General features: G+C 40.8%; 1 protein-coding gene across 2 annotated transcripts in view; it reads right to left on the bottom strand.

Moving 5' to 3' along the window:
* clvs2 (clavesin 2) overlaps positions 1 to 1,881 on the bottom strand; it is a 31,798-nt gene that overhangs the window by 9,210 nt on the left and 20,707 nt on the right. For both annotated transcript variants that reach the window (XM_025056781.1, XM_025056782.1), the window contains exon 2: positions 519 to 693. In XM_025056781.1, coding sequence (XP_024912549.1) covers positions 519 to 693 — 175 coding nt within the window. The remainder of the gene's footprint in view (positions 1 to 518; positions 694 to 1,881) is intronic.

Raw genomic sequence — 1,881 nt, 5'->3', positions numbered from 1 at the left:
AGTTTCTCTCTTTACTCTCTGCCTTATCCCATGTAACATGAAGACGAACACCGGCCTTCGTCAGATGGAGCAGGAGAAAGAACCACAACCAAACAGGGAAAACCCAACAACTGACCACACTCCTCTCACTTTCTACTGTTGTTTTTATCCACCTGTCCAACCGGGCGTGGGAAAAAAACCAGCTGTGTGTAATCAAAATGAAAATGTCATTATTCCCTTGGACTGCTCCACTCACTCTCCACTGGAACCTTCTGACTGCAGAGAGGATGATGGGAAATGAGCAGGAGGTTGTTGTTTTATTTTAACCACAGTCAGAAATCGAAACATTGCGCTTCAGGGTTGAGTGACGCTCAACATCCTGATCCTATCTGTGCTCTGACAGGAAACACCGCACGGTGAGAACCTGCCTGCAGACCTGGATGGAACTACAGTCAAATGAAAGCCTCAGAAAGTCATATGAAGAGGGCACACAGAGGGCAGCTACAAAACAACACCACATGTGACCCCCAGCATCTCACCTGCAGCCCCTCGATGGCCAGCCGCAGCATGCTGGGTGTCAACTTGGACGCCTGCTTGAAGGTGAAGTTGCTCCAGTCGATGATGAGGATGAAGCCGTTGACCTGCAGCTCGGGGTCTTCGATCATGGACTCCAGGGACAACAGGATGGCCCTCAGTATGTCCACAAATGTGTACCTGGTTAAAAAAATAAATAAGCTGTAAAAATGTTCTTGTCTGTGGTAAGAATAAAAAATAGATCTCTGCTCTTAGGCTAGCTTAGCTTAGCTTTAGTCACCACTTTAATCTAATCTCTTCATTTCACGGCACGGTTTGATAAATCAACAACATATTAATAACAACAATAATATAATCTATCACAAAAAACAACAAATGCATTTGTTTATAGTGAAGCCTCTTTCAGCTAATAGTTTCTCTAATATAATGAACTTACTTTTTACTGTAAATATTATTTACTTATCTACGTTCTCTAAATCTAAATTAGTCCATTTTTTGAAACACGTTTCCTGCAGTAACTCTTTAACAATAATCCAAAAAATATTTACAAAAACGACAGAAAGTTACAATCTCTTTAAACACATCCATTTATAAACATCAACATCCGTTTTCTTCACTCACTGCTGCACAGGTCCGATTAGCATTAGCCACTTAGCATACACTTGACACCAACCCTCTCCCGATAACCGCTAACGTTAGCTCGTATCTACACACTGTAGCTAATTACTTAGACACACATTTAACTCATAACAAACCGTATTCACGCCTGACCTGTGGTAAAAATAAAGGAAACACACATTTTACTGACGTTATCATCGCTGCAGCGGGATTTATTCTTCATGTGTTCGCGTAAATCCTGTTCTCGTACAAATGCAATGTGCCATCTAGTGGCCTAGCATGTCATAGCAACGTGTATGGATGTCAGTACAAACGAATCATCAAACAAATGTAAAGTTCTGGTGTCTGTTTTCAACCATCTACATTTAAAGAGATTTGGTGCCGATACAAGAATTCAGATGGAACAACAGTGTGACCCAGACCAGCACATGTGGCCCACACTGTGTGCCCACGTGGGTTACTGGAATCAGTGCTGGTGTCTGTGGTTGATCTCATTTAAAAATAAATTCCCTCCTACATTCTGTCCAATATCTGTGTAATATTGTGCTCAGTACTTTGGAATATTCAAATGTATTGTGCAGTATTGTGGTTAGGATATTTCTGTTGCAACAATTGCATTTATTTTATATATATATATATAAAGTATAAACTCAAAGGTATCTGTAGAAAACCACGTTTGTTTCTGGTTTCCTGTGGAACGGTCCATTTTCAGGGAGTACTTTATTAAAGACACCCTGTAAACCACTGACG

Source organism: Cynoglossus semilaevis, chromosome 7 (genome assembly GCF_000523025.1).
Source record: "Cynoglossus semilaevis isolate Cse_v1.0 chromosome 7, Cse_v1.0, whole genome shotgun sequence".
Taxonomy (NCBI): Eukaryota; Metazoa; Chordata; class Actinopteri; order Pleuronectiformes; family Cynoglossidae; genus Cynoglossus; species Cynoglossus semilaevis.
The sequence above is the reverse complement of the archived record's forward strand: the minus strand, read 5'-3'. Positions and strand labels throughout refer to the sequence as shown.